At 35.9% G+C, this 17,850-nt stretch overlaps 2 protein-coding genes across 2 annotated transcripts; one reads left to right on the forward strand and one right to left on the reverse strand.

The window, feature by feature from the left end:
- Positions 1 to 11,045: 11,045 nt before the first annotated feature.
- Positions 11,046 to 12,260, reverse strand: LOC110445802. The gene is made up of 2 exons (XM_021490596.1): positions 11,972 to 12,260; positions 11,046 to 11,218 (listed from the first exon to the last, which is right to left on the reverse strand). The coding sequence occupies exons 1-2, from the start codon at positions 12,258 to 12,260 to the stop codon at positions 11,046 to 11,048; spliced, it is 462 nt and encodes a 153-aa protein (XP_021346271.1).
- Positions 12,261 to 15,530: 3,270 nt separating this feature from the next.
- On the forward strand, positions 15,531 to 17,366 carry LOC110445767 (cholecystokinin receptor-like). The gene has a single exon (XM_021490548.1). It carries the CDS (start codon positions 15,556 to 15,558, stop codon positions 16,705 to 16,707), a length of 1,152 nt encoding a protein of 383 aa, XP_021346223.1. The 5' UTR covers positions 15,531 to 15,555; the 3' UTR covers positions 16,708 to 17,366.
- Positions 17,367 to 17,850: the final 484 nt, after the last annotated feature.

The following is a 17,850-nucleotide window of genomic DNA, read 5'->3' on the forward strand; positions in this document are numbered from 1 at the left end:
TGTTTAGTACGCTTAGGCATATATCACTCTAGTATAACTAGCGGGATAGGGTTGTTCGGGCAATGCCATCTATTGGAAAGTTTTTATTTCTTATTTTATTTTATTATTTTTATTTTGTGAACTGGTATTTCAATAGCCAGGGAAAGACATAAAAAGACATTAACAGTCAAACTCATCTTGTCCATTTGTGAATAGGAATTGTCGACATTAACGAAATAAATACCAAGCAAATATTGCAAATACTTCCTTATTTTATGCATATCTTATGGTCGTAATATAATCCAGAACCTTTTAACGAGAAAATAAATTCGACCCAATACTCTCTGCAGCTTCATTAATTGCTAGTTCAAACCATAATTATTATTCACATAAAATGTATTGTATCTATCTTGACATTTCCAGAGCCCTAAATGGCACGCATCACTCAACTGGATAACTATAAACCTTTGCAAAATATTCTTATTAAGGTAATCGTAAAATAAAATCCTCCATTGCCGGCTCCCCCACCCCATTATACTAAGGAGATCATATTTCCTTTATCACATATTATTACCTGGTCCTAGCTTTCTTAATAGCAAATCTGTTTGAATTATGATCAGCTGGTCAGGAGGAGTAAGCATTTAAAAAAATAAACGTGAATTACTCTTTTAGACATTGTCCCCAAGACTCAGGTAGAGCTACACTTCTCTTTAAGATAACAATCAATTTGAATATCCCATGACCGAGAATTCTATATTGAAATGTATATGCGTATCCCAAAGGATGCCCCCCCCCCCCCCGGGAATCCTTGAAGCACGACTATGTTCATCTGTTTATGAGTAGTTAGCTTTCAGTAAGAAGTTATATAGTGAGATACGGGAAGGGTCTCACACCATCCGTTTCGAAGATATTACCCAAATATTATGTCTTCAATGGCCTCCTGGCAGGACAATTATTGCAGCATGTTTAAGCTCAATTTTCAATATGAAAACTGCTTGCAATACGTATCCCCACCGTGAATGGCTACAGAGCATATTCTTACGACTATACATTACTTACATAAATGTCGACGATTCCATTACGACTATCACAGATACATTAAACATGGTAATACTTGTTAACATAAGTTAATTGGCGGAAAAGATAAATAAGATGAAACGAAGTCCAAACCTACGCAGAAAAAATGTTAACAAAAGTGCTGAACTCATTCACACATGAACTTTCATAATGAACTTCCATACAACCTTTGCATTGGAAGAATTCAAATGTGTCTTTCGAGATAAATGAGTTAATATTGAAATATAGTTAGGCCACACAGCTGCCTCGTAAAGTCTGTTTGTATAGTAGTATATTGTGATACCCAGCTGCTAACTGTACGAACCTTATACATCATTAAACATCCAAACAAAATACTTGCTGTGCTATATGAATCTGTACAAAATATTTCACATCATTATTATAAATAATTCATTTGAACGTGAGATCAGAGAAAATAATAAATTCTGACCAATTTATGATTTTTCTTTTCCCCAGTTTCAACTATAGAAAACAAAAATTGAGCTTCACTTATCTGAACTCTAACCAGGGAACTGTTTGTTTTACATTAACAATCATTTTGTTAATTTAGAAAACTTCAAGACATATTTTCAGGTTCCATTTTGGTGCTATATGCACAAAAATCGTGTTTTTTTCCAGATATGTAATAAGAAATCATTTTTTTAACTAGAAAAAAATTAACTTTTCTTTGAATACCATTCCTAAAACAAAATGAAAAAAGGTCTTGGAAACACCCGGTGTTCTCAAAATAAACAATTTATAACTTTTTATTTTTATTTTTGCATTTCATGCAGTGTTATGAACAAATTATTATATTACAGTTATCAATTATATACAGTAGTATCACATTTCATAATAATCCTACTAGCATCATCAAATATGACAATACCATCATCATCCAAACTTAAGTTTTCATCTATATACATTATGCACATATATTAGATGACACACATTTTCCCTACATCCTCATTGGTTAGATCATTTGGAGAGGTAAAGTCAAGTTGTACTAATTTAACTTTGGTATAGCCAGTAGAATAGGTTTATTTTGGAAGGTCATTTGTTGACGACTTTCGCACTGTTATGCAGATATCTCTCTGGCATGACCCGCAGGGTACGGATATGTTTGCTACGGAAGGCTGTCTGTTGGCGAGTTTAGAGCAGTTAAGAAGACAGTATTCTGGTATAACTGATTGTTAGCGAATTCAATACAGTTAGACTCTAGCATAGCCAGCAGAATAGGTTTGTCCAGGCAACGTAAAGGTAAAGGTAGACACATTTCACTGTGGTATAGCCAGTAGAATTTATTTGTTGGGGGGAGGTCATTTGTTGTCGAATTTAGTAGGATTGTATTTAGGCAGATTTCACTTTGGCATAATTGAGCAAGGCTATCTGATGGCGGAATTACGGCGTATATAAATGTACACAGTAAGGCAGGTCTAATTTTGGTAAATCCAATTAGCTGGTGAAGAGCCTACTACTGTCGACAAACAACACTATGGTCTAGTCAATAGGATAGGTTTTATGTGAGCAATGTTATTACATGTTATTTTTTAAATTTTGAAATACAATTTTCTTTTTCTTTTACATCACGATATAATGATGACATACATTCAAGACATACAAGTAAAGGACTATAGTGGGAGATGTACAGTGAAATTCATCAGAGAAACATAACTTTGTGTATATTATTTTATTTAACGATTAAACAGACGTATCTTATATCCAGTATATAAAACAAGGTAGATATCATTATTTTGATATTGACATTAATTTAGTAAAATGTATAGCCATACCAGGGTCATCTGGTGGTGTACCTCCTCAGTTAGACGTATACAACTTCCATATTTCAAATAGGGTCAACTTCAACCGTATGATAATATACCAACACCAGGCTAACCAGGCAGGTCCTGTGTCATCATCACACAATAATTATTGTAATCTGCATGGAAGGAAATCTGTCTATTACTAACGAATTGTGTATGATTTAGTTAACCTTGTTTTATTTAAGTAGTACATACAGTACAGTAAATCCTTCACTATTTCCTTGTCCAAAACAGGTTTCTTTATCTTAGCTATGTCCTACTAGCACACTGTGCCTGTCTGTGCCCCGTCCTCTGTGATGTCGGAGAAGACATGATTGATTTATTATACTAGGTGGTTGTGCTAGGTAAAATAAAACAGGAATCTCTACCACAATGTCAATATAACAATAAAGTCGTTTTGATTAGACAATGACCTGAACCGTGGAGATATCGAAATTTACACATAAATGTGCCCCTTAAGTTCGATGCTTCCTGCAACACGTGTTACTAGTCCGATCAAGGAATCCATTTGAAACAAATTGACCACGACGCTATGAGTCTTCTCCGGGCAATACAAAATGTTCCAAACACTGTCTAACGTTCAAGCCCTGTGTTGGATATGTAGTTCAGTGTTCAGTAGGACACATAGCTCTCGTTGAAAATCACGATGCAAGGTGAAAACCACGGTACCTTGGATAGGATCTGAAGTAGCGATATACATATACCTAAAGATATATAAACCTGAAGAGCCCTGTGAAAGGTGAAAGCAGCTTGTTTTTCTAGTCGGTCGTTAGATTGTTTTTTCTATACTATTATAAACAAGATAGATGTCCTTAAAGTGTTGAACATGTTATTTTTTTAAGTTTAAGGTTTAGTCAGCGTTATATAACAGATACCATCTGCCTGTTTTTGTATGCTTTGATTTACTTCAGTCCTATCAATGGAGACTCTTGAGGCAAATCACCCCGTTAAACAGACGCCCATGTTTCTCCCAAGCGACAGCATCTCTATAAGTACGGAAATGTCACCAGTTTATTGAACATATATAGCAGATTCATGTATTTCCGAGACGGAATTAGATTCGTATATATACATGTCCCCGATTCTTGGGCGCCAATGGCACGCCCTACATCTCTCCGTTCACGTAATATGATATAGATCTATAGATTTAATGTGATGATAGGGCTCTTTGATACAATAGTTCATAACATTGTGCGAGCTTATGCCAACTCGCATACGTCTGGAGTGGGTTTGCGTTTTAATATTTTGATCTCTGAGGTATCAGGAGCAGTCTCGCAGTATGAACTGAAATGCATTAGGGATGTTATTGCAATTCCCTCGGGTTAAATGGTCTGTAGCCATTTTTTTTATATCGATGTTTATATCTCATCTAAAGTACCTCCGGAGACACTAACGTTATTTCTATATAACCTCCGTATATAAAATCTAGTTGTTCAACTGAATCAAGATTCTTACCAAGTAGTTATTACAGAAACAGCAGTTCTTTTACCAAGTATAAATCAGTGACTATATAATGTGAAAAATAATAACAGAATGTGTGAAGCGATTTGAACGATAAATATGGAATACCTCGAGAGATTTCACAATCAACGAATGATATGATACATTGAAAAGCTTTCTAATTACTCTACTCCTCCACATCGATTCTGCTCCAGCATGAGCTTAATGCTAACCATTATGGCACGAGGAACCATAATACCCTTTTTTAAAGTTGAAAATTGTGTCATTGAAGCGTGCATCCGGTTTAACCGGAAGTTGCTTACGCCATCTGTCGGTACAGATGTCAACAGAAGACAACGAGGAGGCACTTCCACAGGTTAAGGTTGTTTTTATCAAAATCACTGTCAACTATTTTCTTCTGTTATTAATGGTTCTAAGCTGTCGGGAAATCAGTGATATTGCAGCTAGAAAGTGTTATAATGTGGAACTGATAAATCGTGTAATTACAACTTCATCACCATCCAGCAATTAATCTCTCACGTTCAAATTGTCAGGAACACCCACCGATTCAAGGCATTTTCGGAGATATTTACGGTAATTATCTGTTTCTCAACATTTTCTCTGTATTTGATTTTCGGTTTCTATTGCTCGTCTGCATCAGAAATCGTCTTAATCTTTGTCAAAACGCAAAGCCTCTGTTCATACCCAATTTAGCATACTATGATTGAATTTTATATTGAAATGATAATATTGATATCAAGAGTAGACGATGCTCACATTTATATCAAAGACATGCAATTGGTGGCTAAGGTTGGAATTACAATTTGGCTTTTATTCGACATCAGTTACCATCAACGTGCATTGAACAGTCAGTGATTCATGATGTATCCTTTAATTAGGGGAATTGTGGACCTATTTTAACCATTCTAGATTGAGTAGAAGTATCTGTCGAAAGGTAGGCTTTCTGAAATTGATTTCTGAATAATAAATCCACTGCTAACTACTACACGTAAAACCGTGTCACATGAATTGTGGTAAAACTGTCTCGAACAGGGAAACACATAAATATGTAAAGAACGCACATAATAAATTGCTGTTGTAGCTATGTATTTAGGAGACACGCCAATACAACCTGGTAGCATCAATCCTAATTTGAGTTCACTGTATACTGTGATCTGTTCTTAATTCTCTTTACAGAAAGGCTTTCTATGTATCAGGGGGCCTCGGTGGCAAAGTGGTTAAGGCTACCACTAGCCCTCCACCACTGGGTCGCGGATTCGAGACCTATATGGGGCAGTCGCCAGGTAAAGGCCATAGGTCGGTGTTTTTTTCTTCGGGAACTCACGGTTTCCTCTTCCACCAAGTGGTTAAGGCTACCACTAGCCCTCCACCACTGGGTCGCGTATTCGAGACGACGTGGGGCAGTCGCCAGGTACAGGCTGCGTTTTTGTCGGGAACTCCGGCTTTCCTCTTCCACCAAAACCAGGCACGTCTTTAAATGACCATAGCTGTTAATAGGACGTAAACACAATTAAAGAAAACCATGGTATCAGGATTTTCTTGATATATACGTTCTGTTGATCTTAGTAGCATTTTATATCCAAAGGAAAGACTTACAACTAATTTTTATTTTTTTTACAACAATTATGAAACAAGTAATTACAGCTTTTGTTAATGACTTTTTGTTGGGCCAGATGTAAGAGAGCTTGGGGTCTTAATGTGGGAGGAACCCGGAGTAGTACCCGGAGAAAACCCATGTGGTCGGGCAGGTGAACCTCCGATCGGGAAATAGGACCCCGGCCGCCTTGTTGAAAAGGAAAGACTCAAATTCGACTTGAAGAAGTGCTATGGTTGAGATCATAACACAATTTCTAAATATCTTATTTCACTGTTACATGTATATATATTGTAGCTGTTTTTGAAAGCATGTTTCTTGAATCTAAGATAAATAGTGAAAAGTTTTATGGATTGAAAAAGGGCATCATGACATAGGTCAAATATCGTTTAAAAACGTTACTTTTTCCCCTGTATCTATATCTGATTCTGTCTCTGTCTTTTATGAAGGTTCATCTAGTCTTTTTGGCGTTGATTCTATTATATTGACGCTTAGGTAGACATATACGGACGTAAAATAAAGCAAAAGGCTCAGATAATTGTTGATATAATAAAAGGATAGCAAACCTTGGTAAACCTTGGTAGTACATAAGTAAAGGTTAATGCACTTATTGACGGTTTACCATGACTGTGCACAGGGAAGATGAACGTAGGTGTTGATAATGAATGTAACATTGCGTACAAATAAGGCTAACTTTAAATTTAAAAAGTTATTGTTCAGGGAAACGATCAATGTCGATGAAAAAGAAGAGGAAATAATGGATGAACAAAGGAAGGGGTAAACATTCCGTCGCGTCCCGTCCCGATTCAATGTAAACACTTAGAAACTTCATTCCTTGACAGATTTTGATCAAACTTTATACAAAGGTCAAATATGATTATACTTCGGACATCATTGTATTTCAGGGGTCCAAGGTCAAGGCCATGGTCACAATTGCTTTACATAGAAAATCGTCCTGTCCTGTCTCGACCCGTCCCGTCCCGTCCTAATCAATGTAAACACTTAGCAACTTCATTCTTTGACAGATTTTGGTCAAACTTTATACAAAGGTCAAGAATGAGTATACTTCGGACATCGTTGTATTTCAGGGATCCAAGGTCAAGGCCAAGGTCACACTTGCTATATATAGAAAATCGTCAACTGATTCAATTTAAACACTTAGCAACTTCATTCTTTGACAGATTTTGGTCAAACTTTATGCAAAGGTGAAGTATGAGTATACTTCGGACATTGTTGTGTTTCAGGGTTCCAAGGTCAAGGCCAAGGTCACTGTTGCTATATATAGAATATCATCTACTGATTCAATTTTAACACTTAGCAACTTCATTCAATATGAATATTGAAATCAACTTTAAGTGTAGTACCTTGTGTGTGTGTGCATGTTTCAGGGTATCAAGATCAAAGTGGTTGTAACTTTTTATAGAACACTGAAACTAATTTCACATGGCAGCGGGGGAATTTATGTCTTACAGACATTTTCTAGTTTATAGATATGTTTACTTTAATCGAGGAAGGAAGATCACCCGCTGATGCTAGCGTTACAAACCAATAAACTGTCACATAACTAAACACACTAATACATGTGCCGTTAATATTTATACCCAATGTACTTAGAGCCTACTTTTCTTATGTCCCATTATCCTCTATCGTCTTTATACAACTTTCCCCTTGACTATAAACCTAAACTTGTGTATAAAATATTGACGAACACATGTTCGATCAATGAGTGGTGGATAAATATACCCAGAAGTAATAGCGACGGATAGGACACTGAAATTATTAAAAGTTTCGTTGTAATCCGCCCCTATATCAGGACACAACAAATAAACAACATAACATTTCTACTGAATTCTGATACATATGTTAAGCCTTTCGGCAGCATGATGGTCGAAAAGTATTTATCATAACAAATGCATCTTTGATTGTGTACAAGTGTTGACCAAGTGCTGACAGCACATCGTCGATATATCTGAGAATGAAATTCAAGGACTTAACACAGATTATATTATCTATCCTAATCACCTCCCTCGTCTTAATCCTCTTGTGGTGTTTCCACATTTCCCCTATTGTGTAATATTATTGTCGCGCCAAGAAGAGGGGATACAACTGTCATAGCAACTGTTTGATTTCATGCAAGTATTACAATAACGTCATGTCAGTAATGCATTAATCCCGCAATGCCAAAATTGCATATAGGACCAACAGACTAAGAAAAAAGAATGATTCTAATCAAGAGTTGAGACGGTGTTTTCAACTTCCGAGAAAAATATGTCAAACAATGGATACCCTCGTGTTTGGCAACTTAAGAGCCTTGGATTGTGACCCCCCACATCATTCCCAATGGGTCGACATATTCTGTTAGTCGCACATTTAGAAAAGTGTAGACACCTCTGTCTAAGGTAAGATCAAAATTTGGATTCACCTGTCAAGGGTAAGAGAAAGATATGGATAACCTGTCGAGGGTAGGAGAAAAATGTGGATACACTTGTGCGAGGTAAAAGAAAATGATCTCTTATCCCCATTAGTGTAGAAAATGTTTAGATTAGAAAACTAAACAAATAGACTGATGAATATTCATTTTTTGACAAATGATTACGACATGTACACTAATATATAAACAAATATATACATGTATAAATTCTTTGAATTATCCGAAAACGATTCTCACATTAAGATATATATAAAGAGCGGCACGCTGTCAATTGAGTCGTGCATGTGCTGTATACATCCTGGAATTGATTTATTCATCATTTCTTTCCGTTCTCTTATTTTAGAAATATTTATAAATCGTTTATTTTTCGTTACACTTACAAATTCTATTGTAATCTCTAAAAAACCGATACTATCCGAATAAACTTAATGTATTCATGTACATGTTTCGTATTTATTTGGTTATTTTGCCCATCCATCCCATGTTTGATAAGTGTTTACAACTTATGTGATGTTAAGCAGACAGTATTTATATCATTATGTGAGACATCCTGACAATCTCTTCACACACGTTTGCCTTGTTCCGTTCTCGTATTTTGATTATGACTAACAATGTTTCTGCGTTTAAATGACAGTCTTAGATGAACAGTCCAATATAGCAAAATCATAAAAAATTAAAGTGAAGAGGTATAAGGTCAACATTGAATATGTTGTTTGATTGCTTTCCTATCTTATTCACTATTCTAAGTTTAATGTTTTGGGAAAATGACGTTCACCCTGTCGTCCTTTATGTATTTGGTAATTACGTTCATCTTAGTTACTTGTATGGACATACATCTAGGATGACATATTTGATTTTACATTCAACTACATTATTGACTTTACTGACAACGACTTTGTATTTTCATACCTAGTTCAACAATGCCTTATAGCTAAATTCTGCTAAACAAGCTAGAAATGGTGAGCCCAATGAAATATGGAGTGTGTGATGGCTTGTTAGTTGTATAGGGTTTAACGCCCTATTAACAGATAAATTAATTTAAGGACATGCCTCGATGTGTATTTTGTGTGTGTGTATATGTGCTGGGGGCACGCTATGTTGGCCTCCTTGTGATAGCTCAGATATTCCGACTTTAAAGTGCTACCTCACTGAAATACCATGCCTGAATGCACTCAGCACAGCATCCTGTCTGGTCACAATATACTGACAACGGGTGAAACAGAGCCAGTATTATGAAACCGTGTTCATGCCCAAATTCAGATTTTCCCCCGCTGATAACTCAATCACACATCGCATATTTTCCCGTGATGTTTATGAGCTTGGAAGAGACTTAAAGCTGAATATTATTTTCGATGTTTACTTTTGACGTTTGGCCGTGTCACATGATTTAAAATGAGTAATGATTAGTTGGGTCTGAACACAATCTATACTTGAGCATGAGAATCGTGTCCTGAATACGGGCCCAGTTGTTGAACACATCTTCAAAGCTGAACGTTAAGCAAGGAATAACAACTAGTACTTTAGATTTTAGATTTTGGTATCACCGGAACAGAGACAGAGCACATTATCCTCCTCACCTCGGCAAAAGCTCAATTTCAAAGCCAAAAGTAAAGTCTTGCCAAGCAAGGCGGTAGGAACTAAAAGATAATTAGAAGTAGAGATAAATAGAAAGATCTAAAATATTGCAGCAGTTTTTCCCCGCTTTGTTTGTCATAATGTAGAGGGCACAGACACAATCCCTATTCTGTAGGGGGTTTCCACAACTATCTCCTCTTACGATCATACAAAAGGTAACAGCAGGTATACTCTGTTCTCAATCCCTGACCTGCAGGAATGTAGGGTGTGTGATAAAATTAATTATACATGTATTTAGAAATAAGTTAAGGATACGACGCATCACATATTTTGTAATATTGATGATTAAGTAAACTCCACTCCACAATATATATATATATAAACCGCATTACAGGTGATGTTGTCCTCATTTAGAAATATTGAGATGAGGTGACTTTTACATACATTTAAGCCAAAGTTGCTACATCTGTATATGAAAGCAAGTGTTTATTAAAAAAAATTAAACTAGGAATACAACTGTATAAACAACAAAACATTTAAGTAATGGTCATAGTATTGATAATGCAAACAAATAATATGAATTACAGTTTATATATATAAATATATATATTAACAACATCATATGTAGTATAGGGGGAAACCCCCATATCTTGCTTAAGCTTTGTTATCAAAGTTATGTTATAGGTACAGCAACGTAATCATCGTATTATAAACGGGAACAAATTTGATGCTAAAAGTATCACAGCTCAATCTGAAATAAAATAGAAACAGTTTGATGTGTATTTAATTTTTAGCTTTCTCGACTAAAGCGATTATGAAACCGAACCCAATTTTGCTTTTGTGAGAAAAAAATAAGTGAATTATTGACTGAACAAAGCTGCTAAATGTATTATTGTTAACTAAAAGCTCAAATAGTTCATAGTAACTTTATGGCGATTGATGTTGCTATAGGTTATTATACAAATGTGATAATTTCTCTCATCTTTTCAATTCAATATCCTATAAACAAATCACTGTTTTATTCTTGTTACATTGGACTTTTATCAACATGATCTGTTTCGGAGAATAATCCATAAGTGAAATAGAAAGCATGTCTGACAGGTAGGCAAACCCTTTGTAGTTATTTTTATGGCATGGATGTCCCTGTCGGCACAATTTTGCAACACGAACGGAAAAGCTGAGCTGCATCCCGACGGAACGTGTTGTCAAAAAGACCGTAAATTACAGGATTGATAACGTTATTGAAGATGTAGAATTGATATAGGAATGTGTATAGTCCGTATTCTAGGTCTGATAAATCTGTCCAAAACGTAGGTTCTACAGTTTCGATTATCATTAATACGACTCTCGGAACATAACACACGATAAAAACAATTGTAATTATCATAAATATAAAGGTAAATCGCACTCCAGGCGTGATATGTGGATGTGTTGATATTGAGGACGACGTTCTGGTACTCAGTGTTTTTGGCGCAGAAGATTTTGTGCAAGGGTGTTGATTGTCAGATACTTTTGACAAGTTCTTGTTTTTCCGTTCATCCGATAAGTCAGGTGTCTGTGTTTTGTTTGAAGAAGCAGGTTCATGGCAGGTGTTTCCAGAAACCGATAAGACATGCATTTCCGTTGGGATATTTCTCGAAATTACTGCGGAATGTCGGAGTTTGTTCAAACGCATCTGCCTGAATACAACTCTTCCCATCAAGACATACAACACAACGAGTGATACAAGAATGACCATAACACATATTAGCAGGGTAGCACTGAAGACGATATGTAACCCAGTAGATTTTAGCTCCGGGACATCATGACATCCTTGCTTTACCACGGATCTGGTGTGGTCGTACACATCCGTCACTCCGTACAGCAGGAGGCAGGGGGACGACAGTACTGCTGAAATAATAGCGATGACCAGAACAATTACCTTTTTCCAATACAGACTGATTTGTTTGCTAAATGGCTTGCACACCTTCCGAAATCTGTCAACAGCAATAGCAAGTAGGATCATGGTGGAAGCTGAGATAAATCCCAAACACAGAAACCATAACACCTTACAGGCAGTGGCATTACTGAACTTCACGTTTAACAAGTTTAAAGCGAGAGTGAACAGTGCGGTAAAACCACATGAAAACATATCTACTACCGCAAGGATAGGGATGTAAAAGCGATCCTCTTTTCTTGATTGCAGTCGGAATACATGCACGTAGATAACAAGAGAGTTACCTAGGGACCCAACCACAAGGTAGACGATGAGCAGGATCGAATGTGGAAATAAGCTAGTTGATATTTCTTGGTTCCAGGCATCCAGAGTGTCAGCCGTCGTCGTGTTAATTGTGTGGTTCATGTCGAAGTGATTTACGGTTTAGACCCTAACAATGTACATGTCGTGGATTAGTATCTTACACAGTTCAATGGTTTTATCATCTCTACAACCTTATTTTATTAACGTGAGGCACTGCATGAAACTGAAACCATTTATTTCCTGTTGGCTTACTCGTGTTTAACGTGACTGGTGGCAACAGCTTGACTAATTTTATCCATGTATTTACTTCAAATAATTGATTGGAAACAGAATTGATGTATACAAGTTCCTCTTTTTTTTTATTTGTCCTAATGTTGACCCTTACAAAATGTTGCCTCACTTGAATAGGAATTAATCAATAACTTATTATATACGATACATACATGTATGCTGCTTTACCGAACCATCAAGTTAAGGTACATATACTGCTATACTAAACCATCAAGTTAAGGTTCATTTACTGCTATACCGAACCATCAAGTTAAGGTATATATACTGATATACTGAACCATTAAGTTAAGGTACATATACTGCTATACTTATCCATTAAGTCAAGGTACATATACTGATATACTGAACCATTAAGTCAAGGTACATATACTGTTATACTAAACCATCAAGTTAAGAAACATATACTGATATTAATGATATACTGATCCATCAAGTTAATGTACATATACTGCTATACTGAATCATCAGGTTAAGAAACATATACTGATATTAATGATATACTACACCATCAAATTAAGAGACATATACTGATATACTGAACCATCAAGTAAAGGTAAATTTACTGATATACTGAGCCATCAAGTTAAGGTACATATACTGATAAACTGAACCATCAAGTTAGGATACATTTACTGATACTACTGATATACTTAACCATCAAGTTATGATACATATACTGCTATACTGAACCATCAAGTTAAGGTACATATACTGCTATACCGACCATCAAGTTAAGTTACATATACTGCTTTACTGAACCATCAAGTTAATGTACATATACTGCTTTACTGCACCATCAAGTTAATTTACATATACTGCTTCACTGCACCATCAAGTTAATGTACATATACTGCTTTACTGCACCATCAAGTTAAGGTACATATACTGATATACTGAACCATCAAGTTAAGGTAAATATCCTGATATACTGCTCCATCAAGTTAAGGTACATATACTGCTTTACTGCGCCATCAAGCTAATGTACATATACTGCTTTACTGCACCATCAAGTTAAGGTAGATATACTGCTTTACTGCACCATCAAGTTAAGGTACATATACTGCTTAACTGCACCATCAAGTTAATGTACATTTACTGATACTACTGATATACTGAACCATCAAGTTAAGGTACATATACTGCTTTATCAAGTTAATAATATCAAGAACAGTTTGTATATGTTATTACCAGGATCCTTTTTGACATCAACATTTCATATAAATGACATCTTGCAATTGTCGTTGCATACAAAATTTGAATATTTAAAATAAATAAAGCAATAAATTAAATGCTGAAAGAAAAAAGAAGTACAGGTTTCAAACATTTTATAATGTATATTGTTTAATTGGACAGTCTGAACTGAAGGGTTTAAATAGTGTCAAAAGAATAAGTTAGAATGAAATAGTAAGAATGAAAATCTAAGACTTCAAGCAATAATGCGAGAATATGTCCGTGTATAAATGGACAAAGAAAACTTAAGAATTCAAACAGTAATACGACACTGTGCCCATTTACATATTAACATATGTGTTTGTTTTAAATGCAACAATTGCTTTGACAAGGACGAATGGATACAAGGCAGATGAGAAATTAGCTGCAGAACTTTGTATGTGTTACTCAAAATCTCTGTTGCAATATCTTATACTTTAACTACTGTTTGCATAAACACCTTTGATATGAATTTATGAATATGTGTACGGGGCTAGAGGGGATGTACGTATCGAGATGTAAGGTATACTATTCCATGATCAACAGAAAGACACGACAACGTGCATTAATAGGCCAGTTGAAACACCCCTAATTTGTTAATTGAGTGTATACCTATTTGAACATTAGACATGTATGTTGCCTGATTTTAAAGAATTACAATTTCAAGATATTGTATATACGTTTTTATAGCACACCCAGTACTATATTTGTATGTGACGGCTGTTCTCTAACATCCTCATCAGGGTTTGTCTGATAGAGATGACTTAGTACTAAAGTAAATCTAAACGATATGTGACGTGAATTTGTAACTCTTCTATTGAAAGATACAATATATGTTTTCAAATGGAAGAAGACATTTGCAAGCAGTACACTTTACTAACATGTTGGGGGCAGTTTGGTACAATGTAAAATCAGTCTTTAAGATGATTTATACGATATGTTTTTCGTATTTTGTATGCCATCAATCGATTATGATACTATATTTAGTTGAGAAGTTATTTGCTACCTTATAATAACCTGATACAAAGTACGTGTGCTTTAATTACCGTACAGCATGAGAGCATCTTAATCAATACGTATAATTTCATACAGCTATGATACATTCCTAATACATAAAAAGGCTGAATAAATATCAAGCGTTTGTACGATCATGCTTGATAAACGATGTATTAAAGACGTTCTAAAAGACCCTCTAATTCTCGGTGTGTGATATCGAATAACAAAATGTTTTCTTTGAGTGTAAAATCTTACTTATGCATTGATTGATTTACATGAATTCAACAAACCCTTATATTATTTAACGAATTGAGCTCAACATTTATTATGAAACAAAATTACAAATAAAAATAACGACAACAACATCATGTTATACAGTAAGCGGCTTAACATCGTATGCATTTCAGCCGTTCTTTAAATTTTGTCAGAGAGTGATACATACTATCCTAATAATTATTATAGCAGTGGTACGTGGATTCTTTACAAACATTTCATTCTGAATAAATACACATAGTCACTGTATACGGCTATTGTTAAAAGTTACTTCATATCAAACAAGAAAATGTATGACAGGTTGGATAAAGTAATTTAAGGGAGTGCATAACTGTCGACAATATGAGGATGTTATGAAAACCAATCATATGCATGCGTAGTACACATATGTAAGCTAAAATGTACAAGGCAATCTGTATCATATAATGCTACGATACAGATTGAAAGACTTCCGTTTAAGTCTATTTTTAATCGACCTTTGGGTGAATTTGACAGCAGCTGTGAATGGTTGTTTCAATGCACATGTAAAGATATACGCATATGATATCATTTTTAAGACCAATTAGTACTCTATATATTACTTCATTGACCAAGGAGCAGTGATCACGTTTATACAGTTTAGATCTATATGTACGATATGAATACCACAGAAATCACCCCAAAAGGTCCAGTCAGTGTTGACGACTGGAATGAGGAGATATCGACACGACTACTGCCAGACTCTATAGTACTGATGACGTACCTAGTGGTCGGTGTTCTGGGGAACTCGGCAGTTTTATACATATACACGATCCGACTTAAAGGAAACATTGATGACCGATTCTTTATTCCAGCTTTAGCGTTTGTAGACTTGATGACGTGTACTTTAGGAACGTCGAGCAGTTTCACTGTCAATATGCTTCCCGTAAGGCTTGAGAGTGGGGTAGCCTGTAAGATAATACATTTTTTCCCAATGACGTTTTCGGCGGCTTCTGCATATCTGCTGCTGTTGATAGCTGTAAACAGATATATGAAAATATGTAAACCTTTCAACAAACAGATAACTGTATATTGGAAAAAAGTAACATTGATACTCGTAGCATGTTCTTCAGTGTTACTTTCATGGCCATGCTTTCTGTTCTATGGGTCTAAGGAGATCATACATGATGGAACAAAGATAACTGGAACACGGTGCACAAGTATCCGCGGACCCTGGTCAACCATAGAACCACTCATTTTCAAATCTGCCGTCTTTCTTGTACTCGCAGTCATCATATTCGCTCTTGTAACCTTGTATATTCTCATCGGAAGAACCATTTTTAAACAGAGGAACTTTCGCAGAAAACTTTGTGTTAATCAAACACCGATTTCTTCGCAACAAGTAACAGAATCGAATGCAGATTTCACTATATTAACAACAGTAAGTGTCACAAACACCCAACCTTCGTCTGAATCAACATCTCCAACGACGGAAGTTACAGTCATTGCTTCGAACCAGCGTCAAATTCACAGAGATAGCGGTCAGAGCCCCGAGGTACGTTTGACGCTCATATTCATGCTAATAACATTTGCGTTTGTAATATGTTATGTTCCTAAAGTTGCCTTGATGGTGTATGAATCTCGAAACGAACATTTCTGGATAGAATTGGATAAAGCTGAAATGGGAGGATACCGATTTCTGTACACTCTTATCTACGTCAATAGCATCGTCAACCCGATCATCTACGGCTTCTTCGACAGACGCTTCCGTCGGGAGGCGAGGGTGACACTGCGCACGTGTAAGAGGAGATGTCTTCAATGACTTTAATCGGGAGGTGCTGGTGACAATTCGTACGTGTGGGAGCAGTTTAAAGTACATTTTGTCACTACGTGCCAGTGACATTGCCAGCGTATGGGAGAATTTTTAAGTAAATTCCATCGGGACGTACCAGTGACATTACACATGTGTTGCATCAGAACTCATCAGTGACTTCCTAAGGGAGGGCTAGTGACATTGTGCTTGTGTAGAAGGAAAAGTTCTCTATTAATTTCGCCTGGAGGCGCTGATGATTTTTATATATTTGTATGATCTGAATCTGTTTAAGTAGCCTACACATGGAGTCTTTGTCTCATTGAGTAGCCCATGTATCGAGTCATTTTCTCATTGAGTAGCCCTTATACAGATACCCATTGTCTCATTGAGTAGCCCATATATAGAGACCCATTATCTCATTGAGTAGCACCATATATAGACAGTCATTGTCTCATTGTGTAGCCCATATATACAGTCATTGTCTCATTGTGTAGCCCATATATAGACAGTCATTGTCTCATTGTGTAGCCCATATATAGACAGTCATTGTCTCATTGAGTAGCTCATATATAGAGTCATTGTCTCATTGTGTAGCCCATATATAGAGACCCATTATCTCATTGAGTAGCACCATATATAGAGACCCATTATCTCATTGAGTAGCACCATATATAGACAGTCATTGTCTTATTGTGTAGCTCATATATAGAGACCCATTATCTCATTGAGTAGCACCATATATAGAGACCCATTATCTCATTGAGTAGCACCATATATAGACAGTCATTGTCTTATTGTGTAGCTCATATATAGAGACCCATTATCTCATTGAGTAGCACCATATATAGAGACCCATTATCTCATTGAGTAGCACCATATATAGACAGTCATTGTCTTATTGTGTAGCTCATATATAGAGACCCATTATCTCATTGAGTAGCACCATATATAGAGACCCATTATCTCATTGAGTAGCACCATATATAGACAGTCATTGTCTTATTGTGTAGCTCATATATAGAGTCATTGTCTCATTGTGTAGCCCATATATAGACAGTCATTGTCTCAATGTGTAGCCCATATATAGATTGTCATTGTCTCATTGAGTAGCTCATATATAGTCATTGTCTCATTGTGTATCACCATATAAAG

The sequence above is a fragment of the Mizuhopecten yessoensis genome, unplaced genomic scaffold (assembly GCF_002113885.1).
Source record: "Mizuhopecten yessoensis strain PY_sf001 unplaced genomic scaffold, ASM211388v2 scaffold2369, whole genome shotgun sequence".
Classification (NCBI taxonomy): domain Eukaryota; kingdom Metazoa; phylum Mollusca; class Bivalvia; order Pectinida; family Pectinidae; genus Mizuhopecten; species Mizuhopecten yessoensis.